Here is a 22,052-nt window from a genome sequence, read left to right as displayed (position 1 = left end):
GCTACTTACGATGAAAGAATGTCTTTTTCTAGTATTCTTGTGTTTACCATGCTCAGCATATTAATTATCTTGAAAATCAGTTTGATTTATCATAAACTGCAATCTGATTATTGTACTATCTCAGCCACTGGATTTACATTTGATTGTTACCGATAGGTTGATTTAGTTGAGGATGATTCAGAATCGCTTGAAAATCTCTGCAAAATGTGAATATTTGACTTATTTTAGACAGAGAGATCACTGAATGTAACTTTGATCATTTTTTTTCTCTTACCTTGAGAAATAAGTGGGGAAAATACAATGCTTGAACTAAAAAAACCCCACCAGCATTCATCTTTTTTCTTTCATTGAATTCCAGAAAATATATTACGATATTTAAAGTTAATAGGCATAATATTTGGAGTAATCATGTCTCTTTAAAAGGTTCCATATACTGGTCAAACTCTGTAAATTGTGTGTACGCATACTCAGGTTTTAATTTCCATGTTGAAGACCTCATTTGTGTTCAAGCAGAAACCTCTGTATGGTTTATGTTGATAACTTATCACCAAATCGAGAAACAATCCATTGTATTAATTCTCAGCGAAGACAAATGTCTTCTGTGGAACTGGTTTTACGTACAATCATCACAGTTAAGGCTTTTAAAATCATGATGTATCCTCGTCACCCGTTACAACCTCCTGGCTACTGTGGTTGTAAAGATCTCGTAGGTAGTGTGAGATCTGGGCATCCTGTGCTGGTGTCCCCAGTGGCGGAAAGATGGGGAGAGGCAGTGTTAGCAGGTGCTCATCCCTTGCTTTGCCTGCCGTAGGTCCTTCCAGATTACAGGTGTCGAGCACTGGGTTAAGGGCTCCACAGCCCTTAGAAGCTGTATACAGACCACAGTTAGCCCTGGAACCTCTGCTTGTGAGGGACTCATTAGTTGTCCCCATGGTTCGCCCCCCTCTTTCTTCTTAAGTACCTCTGAATGCCCCTGGCTGTGTCCTTTATCCTCATGGGGACCAGCTCCTGATGCCACCAGGCTGAGTTTTGCCTTTTTTCTATTTCTTAGCTGCAGTGGCTCACATTTACCTACACTGCTAAGAAGCTCCGTAAAGCTGGATATGGGAAGTATAAGCAGCCCTATTGAACATAGTGGCTATTCCTACACTGCTTGTTTGGTTGGACCCAAAGCTGCTGGGTAGTAGCCTGTAAGCATGACACAGGTACAGCTAGCTCATGTTTTTAGGGGACTCCAGATCCCGCATGCCCAAACACTCCCAGCTGGATGGTACATCTTGGACAGGCTGTCCACACGGCAGTTACATGGCCGGGAAGCAAGTGGGGAACTGCTGTGCTGACAGCTATTCTGGTATTTGCACGTAGTCCTGATTGATAGGGCTATTCATGTGGGGAAATAAGCATGTGCATCTGCAGAAACAACTTTTTTTTAGGGCACTGAGGAGGCAGACAATAAGAGAGTAACAGTAAGAAGAGCAATAGTTATGTTACAGCAGCATTGCTGTGTTTTAGTGTTGAATCATATGGAGCTTGGATTTGCCCTTTGGCTAAAGGGAAGCCCAGCGGACTGCAGAAGCTGGTAGTTCCAAGTGGTGTGATTTCTTCTGAATTACAATTTGCGCTGCTGCAGGATGGGGAGACATAAAGTAAGGCTTTATGCACACTTAGCCATTAAAAATTCCAGTGCAAGCTACTGCGGGGTTGTTTTGAACCCAGGCATTTGTCTTACGCCTGAGTTCCTCCTTCAGTTTTAATTGGATGTTTTCCACTTGTTGCTATTACTGTTAAGCCTTTTAAAGGGATAAAGACATTGAGTAAGAAAGTTGCGAATAATTTGTATTACAAGACATGTAACTTGTTTCTGTCTTTGTTATAGTCCGCTGATGATAATTACACAGAAGATCACAACACTTGCATGCCAGTTACATGACGGTAAGAAAAGGAATCTCTTCCCATGGCCTGAAGACAGCCTTTTCATTGCAGTGCAATCTGTGGTTGAGTTATGGGGTGGATGAATGTAGTTCAGCAAGCTGCTTCCAAATGAAGAAGAAAAACGTTTTGTGGAGGAAAATGAGAATATTCAAGTTTTGATCAGTTCTCTAGGATCAAACCATCTTTGCAGTAATGAAGACAGCTGCTTTCCCCTTTGGGGGCTCTGCTTCCTTGGGCTTCAATTTGGATTTTAGTTAGTACCAGTATCTGCTGTTTAGACGATACAGTGCACCACCCTTAAGCTCTCTGAAAATGATCTTATTTTTAAAAAATCAAGAATTGTTTGATACGTAGGTTGAGTCAGTAATGTTAATGTAGCAAAAATATGATAATGATCATATATTTATATATATAAAATATCGTGATACTATATTCTGTGAGTTGCAAGAGGTGGAATTCAATAGCTTTTTTCACAGTGCAGGGAGAAACACAATTGCAAGCAAAGTAACATTGTCCTCAGTCTTGTGCTGTGACAAAGAGCACTATTATTTCCCAGTAAAATGCCTGTGTCTAGTACGGTGTAAAGGCTAGAAATGTCAGTTGTCCTCAGTACCGTTATTGCTCATGTCTCCTGATGTTGCAGTGTGAATTTCTGATGGTCCAAGGCCCATTACATTATAAGCTGTGGGTGACTCCAGTGGCCTGCTATAGTATTGGTATGATCTAGGATTTAGGCAACGGCCACACCGTAGACTGCAGGGTCTGGCATTGTTCACAAACCAAGTTAACAGAAATGTGTCTAATGCTTTTAGCTGGCTATGATGCTTACTTGAGCTGAGCTTGAAGCTCAGCTAATTGACCTTGTCATTGACACTCGTGTTGCTGAGGCTTCTCTCCTCCTGTTATTTAAGCTAGCCAGCTCAGGTATCGCTCTGTGCCACAGTGGTGTGCAGCTTAGGTGCACACCTAGAATACTGGAGGTACTGAACAGACAGAAAGGAAAAGATAACCGCAGAGGGAGGAGCATTTTATGCAAATCAGCAATCCTACAGATTAGTGATGGTGGAAAAGGCTTGCTACATTGTGAACATCCATATATAGAGCAGTTGATCAAATGGAGGCAGCTTGCACTTCATTAGAGGCAAATCTCTGTAAAAGTTTAACGCAGCTGCCCATAAATGGAAACAGGCAAACAAAATACCCAGCCCTTTAAGTAATTAAGTACTTAATTGTTTCCCTGGAACTCATGCCCTCCCAGTACTTACAAACTGAAATAGTGGAGAGAGAATGGAAATGAACAGCTTATCAGCAGTCTTTTCAGGAAATGGGTCTTGTGTGTGTGTGTCCGTAATTATGGCCAGTAGGTTTAGAACAGTAGTGTTAATTGACTCCAAGCCCCTGATCTTGTGAAGATGAATATATGCATGCTCAGCATCAAGTGCTGTGACTCATCCCATGGTGAGTTGTTCTGCTGAAGCCAGTGAGATTCCTCACAGTATGCACAGCTAAAGCTTCAGAGTGAAGGTTTTGAGATGTTTGCTATGAGCAACATCTGTTTACGCACTGGCCATTGTACAAAATTTTTCCATAGTTTTCCTGGGACAGTCTTGTGCACTCAACAGGAAACCGCCCTTCCAGTCTGGGCCTTATACAATTCCAGATTATTACTGACGTGTGTGTGTAGGCTTGCTCCGGCAGCAGGCAGCCGGGCTGCTCGTTCACACCAGTGGAGCTTCTGTTTCCTGAGAGCCCGTTTCTCTTCCACTGCCCACTCCTCCTGCTGTGAAATGCTCCATTTCTCACCAAGGAGCCAGCAGGAGGCTTGCACTTAAATGAGCCAGCGGCTTCTGGGAACAGAGGTTTTTCCAGCCCACGAGTGTTCGTAGAGGCTGCTGGGGGTTGCTGCCAGTTGGTGGCACTGCGAGTTGCATTGTGTGTGTGTGAACACTATGGCTGCTCTTCTTGCAAGTGTAGCATGGGTGAGAAAGGGGGAATGAGGTAAGGAACTGGGTGAAGAGGTAGGGTAGAGTATGAATATACTTGACCTAAAAGTTAGGAATTGTGCTGTATTGCAACTGCCTGTGACAAAGAAATCTTGAAGCTTATGGCTTTAGAAACTTATCTGTGGGATGCAAACATGAGGCTTTGGGGATAGCTTTCGCTGTTTGGCTTTTGGAAAGATCTAATGTGACATTTCTTCCTCTCTAGGAATAGGGCGACAAGCTGAGGAACTCACTGCTGAGCAGAATCGGCTTGCTGTAAAGTAAGAATTCAGTTCCCTTGCTGGTTTGTGTTTCATTTCAACCAAAGAAGTTTAGGTTTGGTTTTTGGGTTTGGCTTTTTTTTTTTTCCCCTTTGCAATATCAGCACCAACTCAGTGGCCTGGCCATGAAAATGTTCCCTGCTTACTTCCAGTCCATGATAAGCCAAAAGTCCTACCTGCTTTTTCAATTTGCTTGAGCAGTTTTGTTTTTGTAATGCTGCTGTCAGTGTCCTCCTTAAATAAATATCTTCTCTGCTATATACCTTAGTTCTTCAATCCAGGAGATCTGCCTTTATCACCCTTTGCTGGTCAGTAAAGCACTGAAGTACTTGGCAACATTTCATTGACTTAAATATATACACCACAGGCAACAAAACTAGTCTTTGCTGAATCAGCTCTTCTATTCAGGCTAAGACTGTACTATATGGACTTTTTGGCTCTTGTCTTTATCCTATCTGTGATATGCTATTTTTCGAAGTAGAATACTCCTCTGTCAGCAAACTACTGTGTAGTAAAAATCTATTTTGGTTTGACTGTGACACTTCAAGTACTACTATGCCATAATTGTTGGACACAAATTGTATTTTTCCTATCTCCAACCATAATGTTAATACTCCTAGTCCTTCACATTATGTGACTAGTCTTCTCATTTTTCAGAGGGAGACAGCATGTTGATCATATATTTGAGCGCCTTTTTTTTTCTATTTTGTGTCTCAATACAAGTGCAGGATACAGGTGGATTCTCTTGTTTTTTGTTTTTTTTTTTTTTTTTTCAAGAATTAGTGTTACAGAATTAGTCTTAGAACCATAACTCCTTCTCACCATTTAGTGTTTGTTTAGGGCAAAGGAAATTACTTCCTTCATTTTCAGGGCAGAAGATTCAGCTGTCAGAAAATCTGCCTGTGATTCTAAAAGTAAGAAAGTAATTTCTTGAAAAGCAAAAATCCTGCAGGGAGACTCTTAAAACTTTTGCTGTCACCCATAGCTTTGTGTCTATTTTTAAAGCTTAAAGCATAATGTTTAACGGCACTGGGCCCTTGTGACTATATGATTAATTCTAGTCAAATTCTTGCCAAACAGGCTTTTTTTTTTTTTCTTGTACAGTAGATGAGCTCATAATAGAAAAGTATATGCCAATAGCTCAAGTGTCGGTGGCAGACAAGTCATAACTGAAGTTTTAAATCCCCTTTGGTAATACAGCCTTTTGTCTTCCCTCCTGTTCTTGGTCTGTTTTTGTTTCTCGCTCATCCTCTGTACATTCCTTCAGGCATTGCTCATGTCTCCCCACCCACCCATGTGCAGAATCTAGTTGCAACTGATGACTTTATTTTTAATCTTACCGTAGAGCTCAGAAGCCCAAATCAAGGACCCGATTTTGCAGAACAGAAAGATGAGCCTTACTCCAAATTGTTTGCTGCATCTTTCTGTGAAATGCTTTCACTAGAGAACATATCATTCAGGCATTAATATCTACAATAACCAGCAGGGTGAATGCAGAAAATCCTGGCTAAGCTAACTGTTTATTCAAACTAATTCCACTTCAGAATAAAAGTAGGCAACGGCAAATGTTTAACTGTTACTTAGTTTTTCTGCTAGAAATTAATGGTTTGCTCTGAAAGAATTTTAAGTGGGTTTTGGTTTATGTGTGTCCATCTGTGTCTTGGACAGGAAAGTCTTGAAACACTGTGCCCTACTTTCTGTTCTCATCTGGGGACTCTTTGTGCACTTGGATGGTGACTGCTAGCACACTTAGAGCACTGTGTACCTCAGTGCAGAATTTAGATGTTGGCATTTTCAGCCACATAACAGCCACATAACTAAAGCAAGCCCAACGATTCACAAATTATGCTAGCAGTGGGAGGCCCATGCATCTTTCTTTTCCATCCTACTGATCTGGACAGTGGATCTTCTTAATTTTACACCTAATGTCCCCCCAAGGAACCTGTGGGACATGCGCTTGCAAAATGGAAATAACAAACATGATGGACTCTTGACTTTCATCTTCAGCTGTCTTTTGATTTATGTGTTTTTCCCCTTAGTTCGTTTTCCTCTTTGTGATGCAATACAGGCAACTACTTCCTTTATGTGCACAGCAGGACAGAGTGCCTCTTCAATTCTCTTCCTCTGTGTCTCACATCACACTTCCCATTTTTCAAAAGGCTGAACTGAAGGGTAGGTGAGAGCTCTTCTCAGGCCTGAAAGACCTGGTCTTAAATGCTCCCTGCCCTGTGGTTTGCACACCAAGGCAAGGTACTGCTCGGTGACACTTGTGTTACTCAGCTTGTGGTCTGCCAGCCATTACTGGTCCCTGACATACTGGGCAAATGTCTATAAACAATTACCAGCTTCTTACTCCCGGTACCGCTGGCCTGTTTAAAATGCGCAAGTCAATTTCTTTGAGAGTGGGTATTTACATTTATGACTTTTTAACTAAAGTGTTTCTAGTAATAATATTAAAACTTTACAAATTGGTAGCATTTGTTCACCTGTAGTGTGGGCGCTTCCACATTGCCCTTGTTCTGACTGCCATCTGTCAGACATCACCGGGATATGAGAGGGACATTGCTTCATCTTCTCTAAAACAGATATAGTGAGCTTTCAGCGGGGGGGGGGGGGTTGGTAGGAGAGAGTTGGGGACTGAGGCAGACAGTACAACAAAAAGCATTTGTGAAAGCCTTTGCTGTGTTTTACCTTGTTTTGGTTTTTTTTTTTGTTTGTGTGTTGGGTTCTGTTTTGTTTTTTTGTTTGTGAATGATTTTCACAGGACAAGACCTTCTTTACTGGAGTATTTAAGCTATCTCCTCAATTTTATGAGCATCATAGCGGGGCCTTGCAGCAATTACAAGGATTATATAGCCTTCATTGAAGGGAGGCATGTGCACATGAAACTATTAGAAGTGAACTGGAAGCAGAAGGGTTATGACAGACTTCCTGATCCTTCTCCAACTGTAAGTTTTAAAATGACAAAGACTTATTGCAAAGGGCAGGAGAGTACAGCTTTGCACATGATTCTCATAATTAAAAACTAAGAAGAAAACCCATTTTTGGATTATCTTCCCAGTAAATGTTAGTGTTTTCTTCTGTGAAGTGGCTGCTGTTTTTATCACAAGGTCAGGGGTGAAAGGGCTAGTGTCTTCCCTTTGAGTTCCCAAAATGCATTTGGCTTGCCAAATGGGTCACTGGTTAATGGGTCTCCTTTGTGCAGTGATAGGAACGGTTTGCAGGTTCTGACAATGGTGAGTTGCGGTTCACCTCCAGATAGAAAAGGAAATGTCAGGGGGAAAAAAGAAAGTAAAATCTCACCGGTAGTGTATGGAATGTTAGAACTACATGAATCACAGCTAATCAGAAACTATGCCTTGTCCAGGTGCCTAGCAAGAGAATCTCACACTTTAAGATGACTTGGAGGTAATTTTTCACATACAATTAACAATAATGTTGTTTTATGTATATATTTATTTTAATATTACTTAAGACCTTCTTATAAAATGACCATCTTGTAAGGCAGGATAACAAAGCGTAAGAACCACATTCCTCTCTCTCCTTAAGCCGACACTGAATGTGTAGCTTTGTAAGCGTGTGCAGAATATCTCCTCTGAAAGTGAGTATGTGCCTATACATACCTGACTCCTGTTGCATACAGTTGTATTTCTGCTGACTTCAGTGGTGTTACTTCCCATTTACATTAGTCTGACTGAGGTCAGAATAAGACCCATATTGTGTTAGATGCAAGTCAGCAGAGAATATTCAAATTTGAATTGTAACTATTTAAAAATAATTACACATTAATTTATTATTAATTTATTAATGAAGAAGATATTTAAAAAGTACTTGGGATCAAAATATGCATTGTTGTTTCAATAGTGTATTGCACTTTTATTAGTCTTTTGAGAACATGAGTCAATTTTTACATGGTACCCAAGTGCCAGATTTACCTTTTCAGTTATGACTCTGTCAAGGAGACTTTACTCCTGATGTGTATTTGAAATCTAGCTTCTAACTACTGACATGATTGCCAATAATATTAGTATATATAAAGCTAGGGAGCGGTAATAGTAAACAATATGGCATAGCAAATACTCTATATCATAGGAAGGTATTTGTGCTGTATAAGGTGTATGCTTTCTGGACAAGTGATTTTTAGCAAGATGTCTGGATGGTAGCTGGGCAATAGACCTACTGTTGTACTGAATACCAGTGGTTTTGGCTTCGAGGAGGCATCCAGTCTTCAGTTACAGGAGATGACAGCCCATATAGGGAAGGCTTCTCCTTTACATCGTAGGGTTCTTTTTGTTTGTTTGTTTCCTTTCTCATTTTAGGACCTTCATTAACTGATGTAGGAGCCTCTTGTGAAGTTCATCACTAGTTTTGACTTCTAATTGTCCTTTGTACCTATCTATAGGTAGTTCAGTAAAACAAATTAAACCAAAGGTTTGACCGTGGCCTTTCCTCTGTTACCTCTTGAAAATTAATCATTGTCAGCTTTGTCACTAACTTTATTGAAGTGCGTTCATGAAGGGCATTGTTTTTGCGTGTCATGAGTACTGTATTCCCCCCACTTAAGCAAATGTTTCTAATCAATGTTTTATTATTGTATGTGCTTTTTAGGGAGCAGTGATGTACAAGCTGTGTGTCACACTAGTATCTCTCATTTTATTCTTGACACTTACCAAGAACTTTCCTATGGCATATATTATTGATAATGAATTTCTTGATAAAACACCCTTCTTGTCAAGACTTGGTTACCTGTATGTTGTAACACAGGCAGCAAAACCGAAGTATTACTTTGCATGGACATTAGGTAAGTCTGGCTACATCACTTCTTTTTGTTGGTAACAAATTCATAAATGGGGGAGGAGGTCTGAAATATTGGCAGGGAGGGGGGAACTAAATTAGTCCCTAGACCTGTAGCTCCCATGCGAGATGTACACATGTTTTTGTGTAGGTGCTGGACCCCACTAAAACGGGGAGATTTGAAAAGTTTTCAAAAACATGCATAAAATCTCTTCTAGCTTGTCTGACATCCCCTGCCTCTGGAACCAAACCTGCTTTTCAACTTCTTGCCAGTACAGTCAACGTAACAATTTCCTCTTACTTAAAACTTTGTAACTGTACCAAAATAACTTTTACAGGAATTCTTAGGCGGAAAAAAGGTGTCTCCTCTAAACCTTCTTTTTCATGCTTTATTCATAATTTGCTGCTTATATCAGTGTGGTTGGGAGGTTAAAAATGGTCACACTGGCTCAGGCCCTACAGGCGTGTTATAATGCAAATACACCTCTCTTTCTATGGGACATCTTTAGCATGTGCCTCTGTATTAGAAAGCTGTAGCGCTTGTTGGGGGGGCTGATGTTAGGCTTTGCCTCTAATGTACCGTGTAGTCTGTGCACATGGTAGCTTTGAGTGGTAAAGAGAAAGGACTGGAAGAACCATGGGGAAGGTGGGGAACGAAGAAGGTGATGAGAAAGACCCGAGAATCTCTGCAAGGAAAAGAGAAGAGGGTTCATTACAGAGAGAAACAAATTTATTTTACTGGGAGCCAGCTAGACTGATGGTCAAAATAATCCTTTTGTATTTTACTCTCTTCCTTTTAGAAGTCACTTTTCCCATCTATGTGTGAGGAGTCAAATCCTTCTAGGCCAGGCTGAAAATTGAGAGACTCAGTTTGTTGCTGGTATTACAAGACTGTGTGTGTAGGGGAGATCCTGAAAGCCCAGCCAGCAATGCATACACCTAAAACTGAGAAGAGTGTCATGGAAAGAGCCAGGGAAATTCATTGTGAGGTTGTGATTAAACTGCAGCGAGTAAAACCGACAGGTCAAGGGAAGACAGCCAGGAGTGGCATGTGTGGGATGGGAAAGGCTTTGGGTTAAAGAATTGCTTGCTCAGAAACTTATTTTTGTGGCATCCAATGTTAAATTGTTGCCTCCATTTTTTTTTTTTCCTGTCATTATAGTTAACTAAAAGTCCATTATCAAAGAGATAAACTGAACCTGGATTTGTGAGATGACTAAGCCCTAGAGGCTGTAGAAGTGTCTTACAAATGAGGGGTTTTGGGAAGGGCATGCATTGCATACTGGAGGATGAGGCCTCTATTATTCACATTACAAATCCAGGCAGCAGAACAGCAGACACTTTATCCTTTCACAGTTTAGCTCCCAGTGGCATGGCCCAGGGCGTTATAAAAGTGCCTGCTGAAACAGCCGATAAGCTCTTCCTGTTCTCAGAAAAGGACAGTCACGCTATTGTGCAAGAGCCACGCTGCTGAACTCCTCCAGATCCATGGAAAGATGGAAAATTCAGCTTCTTGCTGCATTAGCAATAGTCATGGGAATGTGGTTGCAAACTTAACTCAGAGCTGTTGATGAAACCAATTCGGGGCTGAGCGCCTGCATCCAAGGAGCTGTTCAAATCAGCTGGGAAACCTCTGCTGGGCTTTGTGGAGGTGGGTTTTTGTGAGCAATTCAAGGGTGGAAAATTGTGATTCTTTGGCGCTTCACATGTTGCTCTGCAGACAGCAGCTGGGGAAGTGGGAGGCTGATGGGTCTGCTGTATTATGTCCCCAGGTTTCTGGTTTCTTGCTTTTGGGAAACAGACACTAAGCAGTCCCTGCTACCCTTAGAGCAAGGAGCAAATCCAGGAGTCCCCCTGCTCAGGGGTGACAGTTATGCACAGCTCCAGTCTGTGATTGGGCCCAGGTCCTATGGGCCAATTTCAGGCAGGATTGTTGTATGTTTGGGGTTTTGCTTGTTTGTTTTTAAACAGGGAGAGAATTAAAAACTTAGACCTTTCTTTCCATCAGTAAAATCAAGCTTGTTTAGTAAAGTGGAAAATAAAATGGAAGGTTTCAGGTTAGAGAAAGTTGCTCATTTATTTATTTGTTAGTTTTGTTGCTTTTAATTAGGTTCTCTCCCTGGTTTGGTGCTTTGGGATTCTTCCATGAGCTTGTGCCTGTGCCCATAGCAATTACAAAGCAAAAATCAGTTTTCATTCTTGGGAAAGAAATGCTGACCTTTTAAAAGCATAACTTAACCCAACTTCTATTTTGTAACTGATCTAGAAGGAAAAGCCTTACCTGTATTTTAGCTTTCCTTTTCCTTCTAATAATGCTCAGCATTGGCTGCATCTAGTGATTCAGAGATAACGAATCCCTTCTGTTTTCTTAGTACTCTGAGAGGATTTCTGGCAGGGGTGTGTTAAAAGCAGGGTCTTCAGACCTAGTGCTGAGAAGGTTCCCAGGCAAGGCTGAGCGGGGAGGTAGTTGGCCAGCGCCCTGGGAAAGAGCAAGAGCACAGCAAGTGAAATGCCTACCGTTACCCAAGCTTTTATCTGCACTTAAAGTAGTTAAGTCAGTAATTGAACTTATTCAATATTTGTAGAGATGGTGAGGTACTTAGGGAGGCACTGAGCAACAGGATTAGCAAAAGACTTTTTCTGCAGAAGTCTGAATGAAAGTCTTAATTAAAACATTAAGACATTAAACCATGTTGGAAATCAGTAGAAATGGCAAACATGTCTTTGAGACACTATGGTTTTTCTGAATTCTGGAAGATGCTGTGTCATCCAGGTACTGTTTTGATGAAAATTCTAATTAATTTTATGGCAACTCTTACATATATATCTCAGATTGATAATAAAGGCAAAATAATGGGAAAAGTTACTTCTATCCATTGTTGTTTATTTTTATTATTTCATTTATTCTGCCCAAGGAGTAGCTAGTCTTTCCTCTTGAGGAAATGACTCTTGCGTTGCCTTATAGCAATGCCCCTTTGCCAAGAGGAAGCTTCTCATTGAAAGAGAGGATGCTAAATGTTATAAAGCTGGCATGAATGTGTGTTTAGTGTCATACTGACTTGTAAGAGAACATGGCTTCTCCAGCAGTCTGCTTTGACCCATTTTGCTTTGACATTACAGCAGATGCAGTCAACAATGCGGCTGGTTATGGGTTCAGTGGAGTTGATGAGAGGGGCACTTTCCGCTGGGACCTGTTGTCCAATTTAAACATCTGGAACATTGAGGTGAGTTAAAGGAGTGGCTGCATTGGCATAATTACAGAGATGGGCATGATAATGGGAGAACCTTTGCTTAAAGGAAAATAAGTCCATCCCACCAGGCAGCCCCTCTTTAACACGGATTTTGTATTTTATCCACTGGGGAGCTAAAAAGCATCTGTCACGCAGCCTTCATCATGCTCTGTATTCAGGTTGCATTTCTAAATAGTTTGCAGAGGGCTAATAAATGATTAATCAGATTTTTAATAAATGAGCAGTCAATTACTGTAGATTGTGGCTGAGTTCAGCGGGTCAATAAATTGCTCACAGCTATGATTCTCCACCATCTGGTGTATTCTGTTTATTTACTTCTAACAGTCTTCCACTTTTGCAACCCAGTTGAGATGGGTGGTGGTAGTGAAAGAAGCTGCCACGAGTAGGCGTTGCACAGACACTTGCAGGGGCTGGGTCCCTGCACGTGCCTGGAGTGCCTCTTGCAAATAGAGAAAAGCAAGGGTCAGAGGGATAACAGGTGCAAACCGAGCAACCTTTATGGGAACTGGCAGGGCCACATAGTGGTTAGATGGCTCCATCCAGCAAACCACACTACTTTCTCAGAACATCTGTCAGACATGTTTCTTGTGATTGCAGTATACTTTTAACATCCATTAGTCTTTTGTAAGCTGTTTATGTTTGTTTCTCTAATGCAAAAGATGGCCAATGTAATTTGTTTGCCCCAAAGAATATTTTGTGAATGCCAGGGGGAGGTAAAAATGTTGTGTCTGAGACTACTTTCTAAAGGCTGCTTTTCTTTAGAAATAGGAGGAGCTTCCCCCTGTAATTCTGTAGTTATGATTTTAAAAGGAAAAGCAGATGAAAATAAGTTGACTGCTTTATTGCTGAATGATCTGTGACTAAGTGAATGTTCTTTAATAGCTCTTCTTCAAAATGAAAGCGCTCCTGTAATTCTTCATTGAAAGATGCCAAAACTGGAAGTATTGTTATACATTCTCTCTTTCTCAACCCCCTTTCTTTTCTTTTTTATTTTTAATGAACGTTTTTTAATATTCAGTGTACATCTCTCCTTGAGCAGTACAGAATACAGAAGCCCAGAAATGCATTGTATTCCTCAATGACAGCAGCACCCTAGATACCACTCTGAGATCTTGAATCAATATCTGATTAAGTTTTGGGGCAGGAGATGATCCCTACCTTGATGGGCTGAGGCACTTTTGCTTGAATGAGGAAAGTGAATTGCAGGCAGTGCTTTTCAGTCAAGCCAAATTAAGGAAACAGGATGTTTTGCTCCTCCCAACCCATTGAACTGTAGACCACTCAAAAGTTTTTCCTTTACTGGTCACACAGGCAATAGAGACCAGGGTGGAGAAATTATTTCTAGGAGCATAAAACAGAATGTTCTCAATTGATTTGATCACATCTACAATAAGAAAAAGGGAGGCTACAGAGACAATTATTTTGGGTAAACCTTCAACTGTCATTTTATGCACTAACAACAATTCTGGGAGTTGAAGTTTAAGTGTGATTCTACAGTGCCTTTTCAGCAGGTATAGCCACCTGCATATGTAACATTGCTTGAGAGTTGAGAACTTGAGTGCTAAATTTGGCTAGGAAATGACCTGATACATAGTAAAGAGGAACACGTGGCAGGAGTTGTGAGGGCATTAAAATGTGGCTGGGGCTAAACGCATATGGGGGACTTGAAGAAAGCCTTGGCAGCATGCATATTTTGACAGTCAATGTCTACTTTCTCTCTTGGTAATGTAACAGGGGAACTTAAAGGATGCCAAAACAGAGTGACAATATTAGTTGGAAGAGAAATAATATTTTTCTTGGCTTCTTTTGATGCAGTAATGCAATTAAAATGTGGCACTACTGCATTGGGAACTGCTAATCATGTTAACTCTTTAAACACAGAGGATAAAGTTCTAGACTTCAGGAACCTGCATGGAAGTGCAAAAATATCTGCATACTCCCCTTGGAAACCTTTGCCTTTAATCTGTCTTTTCAGTGTGTCCTTTTCTTCAGCTGATATGGGAAAATAACATGGTGTCACTGAATTATGTCCCTGCTTGGTGAGGAGATCCTCAGCGGTTTCTGACAGCAGGCGAGGACAAGGGAGGGAGCAGGGATGGGGAGCCACCAAAGGTGAAGTTGACTCGGATTAGGGGGAGTGATGCTGAACAAAGTCCAGCAGTCCCCTAAAGCTGGGAGAACTGGTGCTGTGAGGAGGTACAGGTGGCTCTCCTAGGACGCTGGTTTCTCAAACTGGGCAGTGGGCTGAGAACTGGTTTCTAAATTTAGTCCTAATTTTTTTGTCCATATTTTTCAGTCTTCCTTCTTCCTTCTCCAAATAATAATGGATTTCTTCTAGTTTTTATAATGCTTTGTTTTAGTAACACTCCAGTGAAGTCCAGATCGTGTAATGGGTGGCAAGATATCCCTTCCAAAAATGAAGCTGTTTATGCACTGAAGGGAAGGCCAAGCATTTAAAACAAGAAGGCTTTTCAGATATCCCATAATTTGAAAAATAAACAAACATTGTATTTAATTTTACAAAACAAAGTGAGATTTACAGCAAGTGCCAAGTGTTAACGGTGATCAATCAGCCTAGTTAATGTCCTTCCCAAAACATATTAGTATAATAATGGACTGTGGCACAGTCTTCACAACAGTTAGCTCCTAGAATTAATATCTTCTATGTATCACCTCTCTAATTTAAAATGAAAGTATTATTTTACAGGTTTCAGTGCTAACATTTCATGTAAACTTCTTTCTTAGACTGCGACAAGTTTTAAAATGTACATTGAAAACTGGAACATTCAGACAGCTGCCTGGCTAAAACGGTAAGAGTAATGAGACAGTAACGTGTTTGTGAGACCCCAACACTCTAGATGGCCTGGAAAAACACTGACTGGTGAATCTTAAATGTATAGCCTCTTGTCTGTCTTTATTTCCTGTCTGTGTAACAGTTGGCAGAATACAAGGGTATTTGGTGCTATAAAGTTTTATTGCTGCAAATGTAAAATGCCCACATTTTATATATAAGCAGCAAAGCCATAAACGAACTGTTCAGATCTTCCATAATAAAAAGTAATAGCATTTTGATGGCATCTTTTAGGCTGCTATTTGCCTCCATCATTCTTGCAGTACTGTTTCACTTTACTATGTTATGTTTCCCATGTGTACTACTACTGGAGGTGAGCCTTGTGTCACTGGGATCCAGTTCAGCTAGAACTGGAGAGAAGTCAAAATCTTCAGAGCCCCTTCAGAATCCCATTTGGAGTTACCAGAAGATGCTTGCTAGGGAGTCCCTGTTTAGGATATGGAGAAGAGACTTCTTAAAGGACTGAGAGGATCTGATTTTAACCTGTGACTGTGAAGGCACATAAATTCTAGCATAAGTTCCAGTTTTGTAGATTGAACTCTCTCCTGTTACTCGTTACACCTTTTGGCATGATTCAAGTTCAGCGTACGGTCAAGGTGGTGTCTGAAATGCAGGCACAGATTTATTGTAGTTATCATAATTATTTTTATTGTTAAATATATACATTTTAAAAGTCAATGTCTACTATTTTTTCATGGTTCAAATTACGTTCCTGGTAAGAAGTGCATTATCTTGACTCTTTTCTTTAGAACACAGCATTTCAGTTTAACCTCAGGTAGCCAAATAGACCAGTTAGTGTGTTCTTGAACTGGTATCATTCACTTGCATCTTTGGAGTAAGATTTTGGCCTGCTAAAGTCAGCAGGAATTCCCTGCTTTGCAATAGCTTCCAATACTCCATGTTGTTCCCAGCATCTGCCAGATGACAGTGCCTAAAAATACCTCTGTTCATCAGTGAAGGGTGGGGTCACTTCTCTTTGTCCTTCAACTTGCTCTTGATCTGCCATTAGAATTTTGAAGGGTAGTGTGTGATTTCAGGTAGAAGTATAAAGGTGAAAGAAGTCTTGCTTGTCATTTGCCCTGTTAATTATTTAAATGCCATGAGCTCTGACAATATTTGTACAGGCACTCTTTGGATACTCAATGCCTAAAAGCATGCTTCCTCTTTCCATCTAACCCTCTATCTAGATGAAGGGAGAGAGTGCCTCATGCCCTCATCCATAATGGAGGCAAGATAAGACCATTAAAAAAACAGAATAAGACCCTAAAAACAGAGAAGGGTTTGAAGTGGTGTCCATTGTTCGGTTGTATTCAGCCTCTTCTTGTTTTGTTTTCGTCTTTGCAGTGTTTGCTATGACAGAGCTCCCTGGTACCCTACGGCGTTAACGTTTATCCTGTCAGCCCTGTGGCATGGTATCTATCCTGGATATTATTTTACGTTTCTCACTGGAATCCTTATCACACTTGCAGCCAGAGCAGTATGTACCTTTCATTGTTCTCTTCTAAGGCCCATGCCAGATACTATCCAGCTGTCAACTGCAGGGACCACCCTGACACGGTCAAGCAGCTTGTCCCTGCTGTGAGCCCTCTTTCATGCCTTTGTGGGCTTGATGTTCACTGAAACGTTGTTCTGTATTGATGCTGATTACAAAGTACCCCCAGCAGTTTTAACCAGCACCAATTCTTCATATGCTGCAGTGCTGTCCCTGGCTGTCAGAGGAAACATTGCTTGTGGGTGTACCATTGGTAGTGCCACCAGCTATGTCCAGTGCCATTGGCTTATGTCCATACAGTCAAATTAGCTTGGGTTTCAAGCTTGAGCATGAGTCCAGACCTCTGCTACGTCCTGTTGCCTATATGCTGGCATGTAATTGTCTCTGGGCCCAGTCTTTCACAGGAAGGCTGTTATGGGTTGAGCACTAGCCCAAACTTGAACTCTTTCATGTGGATTTAATTGGTGCAGTAAACTAGTCTCTGCATTTGTGGGCCTCACCTTGGGTAGAGTCACCCAAGACAGAATAGATTTCATGTCTCACTGTTGTTAGATTTATCACTGCTGATCTTTTGGGCTGAACCAGCCAGTTGTGCAGGGCTGGGAAGCACCACCGTTGTCTTTCAGAGTCTGACTATGGATGTGAAACCAGGTCAATTTGAAAGGTGAATTAAACTAGTGATCAGTATTAACTGCTATGGCTAGAGCAGGTTGCTGAACACACGGTCTTAACATGTGCTTTGCATCTCATTTATGAGGATTTCATAGATGTGAAGCTAAACCAAAATCTATAGAGAACAGAACACGCTTGCAGGTATAAACATTTTGTTCATTTAAAGTAACTTTGTTTCACCACTGAGAACCAATGATAAATCAAAACCAGGAGGGAGGAAGATCAAATCATAACAACTCCCCTCCCCAAACATATTGTGCCAGATACCCAGCATGAGAGTCTGCTCCCATGACTGTGACAGAGGAAATTGGGGGATACTTCTCTGTTTGCCACTGGTTAACTGTGGGATGTTGGATATGCCAGTCAATACTCTTCTGTCTGCCTTCCTCTTCTAAGTGCTTTCTAACTGGTGTACAAACTTTTCTGCAATACTAATGCTGATGCTAAGTGGAAAGTCCTACATTGTAATGCGTCCGCGTGACTTTGCCGAAGAAATGAATTTATATAATTTTCAGTTTACTTTTCCCTGACCTGCAGATAAGAAACAATTGCAGACACTACTTCCTCTCGTCAGTGCCTCTCAAGATAGCCTATGACGTTGTTACCTGGGTTGTCACTCAACTGGCTGTGTGCTATACTGTTGCACCATTTGTTATGCTGGCTGTTGAACCCACGATTAAGTTTTACAAGTAAGTTCTCTCCTCTTGGCTATTATTCTCTAGACCAGCACAGGCCTTTATTGAATAACCTGAAATGCCAGCTGCCTTTCAGTAAGGTTTATCAAATTTGAAAGGAGTTCAAACAGGGTGCTTAATAGTGTGTAAGGGGTGATATTTGCACTCCCATAACTTAATGAGATAATAATAATGCCAAGGCAGATCACTCCTCTTCTACTTCTCAGTCTTTCTGTGTCATTACGTGACATTTCACGTATTCAGATTCCTTTTTCAAAACAGTCAAGTCTCAACCATTAACAGTAGCCAAGGCTGGAGAGGTTAAGAATAACGTGAGCTGGCAGTAGGAAGGACTGGATGAGGAAAGACCAGGTTTCCAGCTGCCAAACGAGTAGAACAGGAGATGTCATTGGGCAGCAGGAGATAAGGAGGGTGCCTGGCAGAGCATTACTTCCTGAAATGAGTTTGCTTTTCTGTTCGAGTGCTTCCATATGAAGTGAATGCTTCCCTAGGCTCCTTAAAAATAAGAAAACAGTGGTGTTGCAGAGTATATTGGCTATACCCTAATAAAAATAATCTGAAATAGAGAAATTGAGAAAATAATTTGAAAAGGGAGACTGGACCATATTGCTTTACTGTTCTTTCATTCTACAGTGAACTGTCAACATAGAGTAACAGGTTTTGGAAAGAAGGTCAAGATAGCTGCTGTCAGTAAGGCTGTTTGAAGGGGGTTTAATTCCTGTTCCTTAAAACATTTGATTTCAACAGAGAAACCATATAAAAGTGACTTCAAGCCTTTCTTAGTTTTGGCAAGATGCTCTCCCAAGTACCTTGTTAATATATAATTTTTCTGGCTTTCAAGACAAAAGTACCAAACAGCAATCAGAACAAAAAAGGAGAGAAAAGACTAAACTATTAAACTTGTGTATAAATTTGCCGTGCGAGCGAAGTTGATTCCCTTCATGGTACAAAAGGCCATTCCATGTAGTAAATATTAATGTCATTCTGTGAGGTTACGTTGCTAACATCAAAACTTCAGAAATAAATATGTGTAAAGAACTTGTTAGCACTCTGCTAGCATCCATGAATGCAGAAATGTTACTTTTACCAAAGTTCTGAACAAAGAAAATGATTTTCCACCCTTGCCTCAAGTTGGGTCATCACCTTAATGTTTTTGCCCTCGTGACTTTAAACATAGTTAACACTTAAACTTAGAGACTGTTAAGCAAGGAAATTGTAGGCCTCTGGACAACGGCATGAATTTTTTGAGCACTGCACGCCTAGCAGTCATCTTAAGCACCTTACAAGGGTATTAAGAATTGTGGGAAGAAGTGTAAATGAGACTACAGAAAGGTGTATCTCTGTGGTTAAGGGCTGGACCATACTACTCCCAAAGGTCACCCTCCCCAAGCTGCCAGAGCCTCATGTAATTGGCTTAAGTGTTTTTTTATTTCTGTTCAATCATGTGTATACTGAATTATTTGAAGGAAAAATATTTTATATTTAATAAGATATCAAATTAAGATATGCCTGAGTAGTTGCCTTCGAAAAAACAACCCTTCTGTGAACATCGTTACCTGGCCTTCCCCACTTAAAAGCTAAGTGTTCTACTCTATTTCAGATCTCAGCACTTGGAATGGATTTTTTTCTTTCTGTCACTTCTAAAAAATTTTTAAAACTTGTACAAGTTTTGTGTCCTAAGCATGAAGGGCATTTCTTCAGAATATAGCCTTGTATACTCCAACATTAAAAGAGAGATGGGCTGAATAAGTCTAGGGTTGAATTACATGGGTTTATCTGAGCTGTCAGACTTTGGATTCTGGAGTTTGCTGATTGATTCCTTGCCTCATTAACATCCATGGCATCATTTTCATCGATGCCAGCAGATACCTCATGTTTAAGCTGTGTGGAATTCAAGGGTATATTTTGTGCTTTCAAGGTCAGGTTCGTACTTTCTTCATTCATCCCTTGGCACTAAATTCTTCATGGACTTACTGAGGTTTCACAATTCATGTTATTACTAACAAAAATGTAATATTCTTCTTCTGCTTTTGTTCCCAGGTCTATGTATTTTCACATGCACATTCTAAGCATCCTGGTGTTGCTTATGTTACCGATCAGACCTCAAGCCCAATCCATAAGAAAGCCTCAGAATCAGGCCATGCAGAACTCTATTAAAAGCAAAGACAAATGATACCTCCGAATAAAATTGCCGACGTTGGGAAACGGAACTGTCATATTGGAAACAAACAAGAAGAAAAGCGGGGTGGGATGAGGGTCAAAGTACAAGAGAAATTGAATTTCTATTGGTTATCTTAAAATCTTATTTGACAGGGCAGAAAAGGGCCTGAATGACTGTATTGCAAATTATTCCAGTTATAGGCAACGTTTACAGGCTCATGGGGCATTTTGATTTTTTTAATAAATATTTTTATGAAGTGTTTTTATATATTTAAACTTTTTCACACAGAGAGGCATTTTTGCTCTTTTACAGAAATATACAATTATTAATCAATAATCTTGTGATTAGAGGGATAGGAAGCAGCTAGTAAAGAGTTTGACCAGCTGCCTGATAGCCTGGCGCTGTCGGCGGCTGGCAGGGGAAGCTTTTAATCTCTTGGCTATGGAGAGAGGTGGTGCAAGTAGAAAACTACAGATGTGGGGTTGCTCAAGGTGCTGGCGCTGATTTATGTACTGGCAGGGAAAAGAGGGAGCGGGGCTTTCCCCGACAATCTCCAGGGCAGGGGCTGCAGCCTGAGCATGGCAGGAAGGGTATTTCACATCCTTCAATGTGACACCTGCTGGTAATGAGGGCAAGACAAGTCCCTTGGGAATAATAGGTGTCTGGGAGCACTGGTAACTGGCTAGGCCAATATCTAAAGCCAAGTAAAAGCAAAAGAAACAAAAAAAAACCAAACCCAAACAAATAGACCTTTAAAGAAGGCACGTGCACCCTGTGATCTGTAGAGTGCTTCTCTAATGACGCAGCTGGTGTTTGTTGCTACATCAGCCTTACTTTGCAGTTTAAGCGTGATACAGCACTTCCATTTTTGGTATCAGAATAACTGAGGAGTCATGAAGGTTCGGTGTTTTAAAGCTTGCGGTTATGGGTTAAATCTGTAAAAGGTTTGTAATGGATCAGACTGTTCTACTCAAAAACATCCCGTCTTATGGAGGGGTTACTTTCCAGCAGGATAACACTAATAGGAATCCTGAGCAGTAAGTCTCATAGTCATAATAAATCATTCTCTGCAAAATACTGTGATGTGATATGATCATCACAAGAGTCAAGACCGAGCCCTTGTATCATCTTGACATGTGACTTAGCCTGTTGATGCAAGTTTCCCTGCTCATAAAGTCCTTGGCTTACAGGGATGTTTTGAGACTTAATTTCTAAGAGCTTGTTGTGCATTGAGATAACCTGCTGTAAAATACTGTGTCAGGTTTTTTTTTAATCCATTTTTTTAAAATCAGCTTACCCCAATAAAGCAAGCTGGTATGACACATCAAAACCGACTAAACCATTTTTTAAAATTACTGTTTTCCAGGAATGTGTTTATCAGGATTTTGTCTCTTGCTAAACTATTGGTATTACTTTATGATCATTTAAATGATGTGTGATTGAGCAAAGAATCTTCTGCTTACTGCATTCTGATTTTTGTGTCAGATTAAAATTTTTCAGAATCCTAACATTTTGGGAAGAAACAAATCAGTGAAACCAAAACAAGCTTAAAAAAAATGAACTTTTTTTTTTCTTTTCTCTGGTGGGAAGCTTTTGTCCTGCGACCACCTCATGGTTTAGAGCATAGTTCATGGAAGAGCTTATTTGGTAATTTATTTTGAAGGTGAGATGGGATTAAAAGGTTGATCTGAATAAACAAATTGCTTTGTGTCACTGCCTGGTATTATTAATCACAAAAGTCTAATGTGAAAACGGGTGAGTGTGTGTGAGATCCCTTGTGCTTGTGAGGGGAGATGTTCAGGCCTGCTGGATTTTACAGAGCAGCTGGGCTGCAAAATGGAGCAGTTCCTGCTCCAGCTGAAACAGACAAGTGACCCCCATTCATTTCTGTGGCAGCTTTGTCCTTAACTTGGCCAGTGCTTATTTGTCCTCATGCGTGTG

At 40.7% G+C, this 22,052-nt stretch overlaps 1 protein-coding gene across 4 annotated transcripts in view; it reads left to right on the top strand.

The window, feature by feature from the left end:
• MBOAT1 (membrane bound O-acyltransferase domain containing 1) overlaps positions 1-21,824 on the top strand; it is a 58,963-nt gene extending 37,139 nt beyond the window's left edge. For 2 of the 4 annotated variants that reach the window (XM_064443691.1, XM_064443690.1), the window contains 9 exons: positions 1,877-1,932; positions 4,141-4,195; positions 6,960-7,143; positions 8,804-8,996; positions 12,110-12,213; positions 14,986-15,050; positions 16,436-16,568; positions 17,793-17,944; positions 19,991-21,824. In XM_064443691.1, coding sequence (XP_064299761.1) covers positions 1,877-1,932; positions 4,141-4,195; positions 6,960-7,143; positions 8,804-8,996; positions 12,110-12,213; positions 14,986-15,050; positions 16,436-16,568; positions 17,793-17,944; positions 19,991-20,123 — 1,075 coding nt within the window. In that variant the 3' untranslated portion in view covers positions 20,124-21,824. Of the gene's footprint in view, positions 1-1,876; positions 1,933-4,140; positions 4,196-6,959; positions 7,144-8,803; positions 8,997-12,109; positions 12,214-14,985; positions 15,051-16,435; positions 17,397-17,792; positions 17,945-19,990 lie in introns of those variants that run through there. The other 2 variants (XR_010371624.1, XR_010371623.1) reach the window with 2 other exon arrangements.
• The last annotated feature ends 228 nt before the right edge of the window (positions 21,825-22,052 follow it).

Source organism: Phalacrocorax carbo, chromosome 2 (assembly GCF_963921805.1).
Source record: "Phalacrocorax carbo chromosome 2, bPhaCar2.1, whole genome shotgun sequence".
In the NCBI taxonomy this organism is placed as follows: domain Eukaryota; kingdom Metazoa; phylum Chordata; class Aves; order Suliformes; family Phalacrocoracidae; genus Phalacrocorax; species Phalacrocorax carbo.
This window is presented reverse-complemented; position numbering and strand designations above follow the sequence as displayed.